General features: G+C 37.3%; 1 protein-coding gene across 1 annotated transcript; it reads left to right on the plus strand.

Annotated features, from left to right (window-relative positions):
• The first annotated feature begins 1,464 nt into the window (after positions 1-1,464).
• On the plus strand, positions 1,465-2,949 carry LOC130471778 (uncharacterized). The gene is made up of 3 exons (XM_056842078.1): positions 1,465-1,666; positions 2,364-2,463; positions 2,520-2,949. The coding sequence occupies exons 1-3, from the start codon at positions 1,465-1,467 to the stop codon at positions 2,947-2,949; spliced, it is 732 nt and encodes a 243-aa protein (XP_056698056.1).
• Positions 2,950-3,181: the final 232 nt, after the last annotated feature.

Raw genomic sequence — 3,181 nt, forward strand, 5'->3', positions numbered from 1 at the left:
TCAGGATTTAATATGTTTCCCTCAAAGTTTTCCATCCTAGGACAACTAGAGAAGCTGGATTGTGAACCTCTGCACTTGTATAAAAATTGAATTTTCATGCAACTACTTCGATACAATCGAAGATATGCCACATCTAAGGAATAGGGATGTTATGTTCGAAATGGTCATTTATTGCTTGCCTCATAGGACAACATACATTGCACTTAAGAATAAGTTTCATGATATTCATTATGAGGATGGTACTCCTAATTTTAATAAGTATGGTACTGGAGATGGTAGATGGAGGTATGGCACTGAGGTCATGACCACTATCCTAGATCTTGCTGAAAAGAGTTATGAAGAAGGTAGACTAGTAGAAAGATTTAACCTAGATCTTATAGAAGGAGATGATGATATTGAGGATGCAATGAATGAGGATGAGAATGAGGATAGTGATGATGTTGTAGTTGAGATTGAGAATCCTAATCTTGTAATCCCCGAACATACTATTGAGAAATCTAGTGGATTTGAGGTAGAGCGTGAAGCTAATGATGAGCCACACCAAGATGATGAGGGTATGGAGTATGATTCTGATCCTGAAGAAGACATGGATGATCCTGAAGATCAAGACTTCACTCCAGAGCACTACAACAAAAGAAATGATCGTCGTGACGCCTTTAGCATATGAGCATTGTAATAGTTTAATTATTTATTTTCGTTGAATAAAAAAGTAGCAAAGGTACTACTTATGGTTTAGTAATGATTAATTTATGGTTTTAGTGGAACAAACTTATTATCTAAAGGATGTAGAACTCTCTTCATTGAAGCAATAAAGTACTTAGTTTCTTTCGTTATTCTTCAAGTTCTAAGTTCTAAGTTATTTAAATTCAAGTGAGTTTGAGCAATCAATGCAAAGGGATTATGTGTTTTATTTCTCGAATTAATTATTAATTAAGTGCATCGTGGTTAGTTACCAATTAGCTAGGTGATACGAACAAGATTGGGGAAATGGCCATGGGTGGCGCCATTATTCCCATGAAGTTTGAAATTTCTTGATGCATTATTGCATATAATTTGATTGTTTGTTGATCTGTAACCTTAGTGTTATCCAAGGTGGATGAATTGGATGTAGGATTCCATGTATTCAAAAAGTAAAGTTGTGTTTTCTCATACCCATTAAACCTAACCAATCCATTCCTAGACGGATCCATGTTATTGGTTGGCCATGTTCAAAGCCAAGATCGACTGTGAGCAGCAGAAGATTCATTTGAGGTCTATCTTAAGAAAAGTAGTGTCCTATCGACATTTTGGTAAACCTAGAAGTGTAGGAATTATCACGGCAATGGAACTCGTGAAGTTAGTCAGTAAAGGAAACCCAGTTTCTTATGCAATGTGAGAAACCTCGAACATGTAACTAAGGATCAACCTGAGGACATTGCTGTAGTGAATGAATATTTGGACGTGTTTCCGGAAGAGATCCCGAGAATGCAGCTCAACCGACCTATTGACTTTACCCTAGATTTAGTACCTGGAACTACACCTATTACGAAAGCTCCATATAGAATGGCTCCAGCAGAAATGAGTGAGTTGAAAGGTCAATTAGAGGATTTTCTAGAGAAGGGTTATATCAGACCTAGTGCATCACCATGGGGAGCACCAGTCTTGTTTGTGAAGAAGAAGGATGGAAGTATGAGACTCCGTATAGACTGCATCGAACTCAAAAATGTTAAAATCAAGAATAAGTATCCTTTGCCTAGGATAAATGAAATGTTTGACCAGTTGAAAGGAGCAGGAATATTTTCGAAGATAGATTTGCGTTCGGGTTATCACCAATTGAGAATCAAAGATCACGATATACCAACAACTGCATTTAGGACTAGATACAGTCATTATGAGTTCACTGTTATGCCTTTTGGGTTAAACAATGACACCTGCAATATTTATGGACGTAATGAATCGTGTATTCCATGCATTTTTGGACAAGTTTGTAGTGGTTTTCATAGATGATATCCTAGTATATTTTAAGAGTGAAAAAGATCAGGCGGAACGCTTGAGGTCTGTATTGAGTACGTTAAGAGATAACCAGTTGTATGCCAAATTCTCGAAATGTGAATTATGGCTGGAAAAGGTTGCATTTTTGGGACATTTTGTGTTTAAGGAAGGAGTTGTGGTAGACCCTGTAAATATTAAAGCTTTTAGTGAATGGCCTACACCTAAGAGTGTCACCGATATTCGAAGTTTTCTTGGTTTAGCTGGATATTATAGGCGTTTTGTGCAATGCCAAGCTAATGAATACTTGATGAAAAAGGAAGCTAGGTTTGAGTGTAATGATCAATGTGAGGAAACCTTCTAAGCCCTGATGACTTGATTAACAACCGCGTCAGTGCTAACTCTACCAGATGGAGGTGATACCTACGATGTGTACAGGGATGCGTCGAATAATGGTTTAGGGTGTGTATTGATGTATAACGAGAAGGTCATTGTGTATGCGTCAAGGCAGTTGAAACCATATGAAGTCAATTACCCTACCCATGACTTAGAACTAGCTGTCATAGTGTTTGCATTGAAGATATGGAGAACTATCTCTATGGTGTGAAATGTAACATATTCACAAAACACAAGAGTCTGAAGTACATTTTTACACAAAAGCACTTGAATATGCGTCAAATAAGATGGTTGGACTTGATCAAGGATTATGATTTTGACATCCAATATCACGAGGGGAAAGCCAACGTAGTTTCGGATGCCTTGAGTAGGAAATCGACCCATAGTATGAATGTGTTAGTAGTTGCTAACGAGCTGTGCAAGGATACGCAACAATTGAATTTAGAAATAGTAAATGGTGAATGTCTAGAGAGAATAATGAAAGCATTGACTATCCAACCGTCATTGTTTTATGAGATTAAAGAAAAACAGAATGAAGATATTAAGTTAGAGAAAATCATGGAGAAGCTTTTGCAAGGAAAATAAATAGATTTTAAGATCCATGATGATGGGAGCTTGAGGTACAAAGGAAGGTGGTGTTTTCCTCAAAAGTGTGGAGAACTGAAGGAAAAGATGATGAGAGAAGGTCACAATACACCGTATTCTGTTCACCCAGGTGGTGACAAGTTGTATAAAGATCTAAAGAAGGTCTATTGGTGGCCAAGGATAAAAAATGAAGTAGTTGAGTTTGTAGCCAGATGCTTCATTTGTCAAAAGG

Source organism: Spinacia oleracea, chromosome 4, assembly GCF_020520425.1.
Source record: "Spinacia oleracea cultivar Varoflay chromosome 4, BTI_SOV_V1, whole genome shotgun sequence".
NCBI classification, from domain to species: domain Eukaryota; kingdom Viridiplantae; phylum Streptophyta; class Magnoliopsida; order Caryophyllales; family Amaranthaceae; genus Spinacia; species Spinacia oleracea.

What these genes read in the sequence shown, in the direction of transcription:
- LOC130471778 (XM_056842078.1), top strand. Translation starts at nt 1,465, where the DNA reads ATGCAGCTCAACCGACCTATTGACTTTACCCTAGATTTAGTACCTGGA. An exon ending in TGTGAAGAAGAAGGATGGAA is followed by an intron (nt 1,667 to 2,363) that starts GTATGAGACTCC and finishes CAACCGCGTCAG; the next exon opens with TGCTAACTCTACCAGATGGA. An exon ending in TATAACGAGAAGGTCATTGT is followed by an intron (nt 2,464 to 2,519) that starts GTATGCGTCAAG and finishes CCCATGACTTAG; the next exon opens with AACTAGCTGTCATAGTGTTT.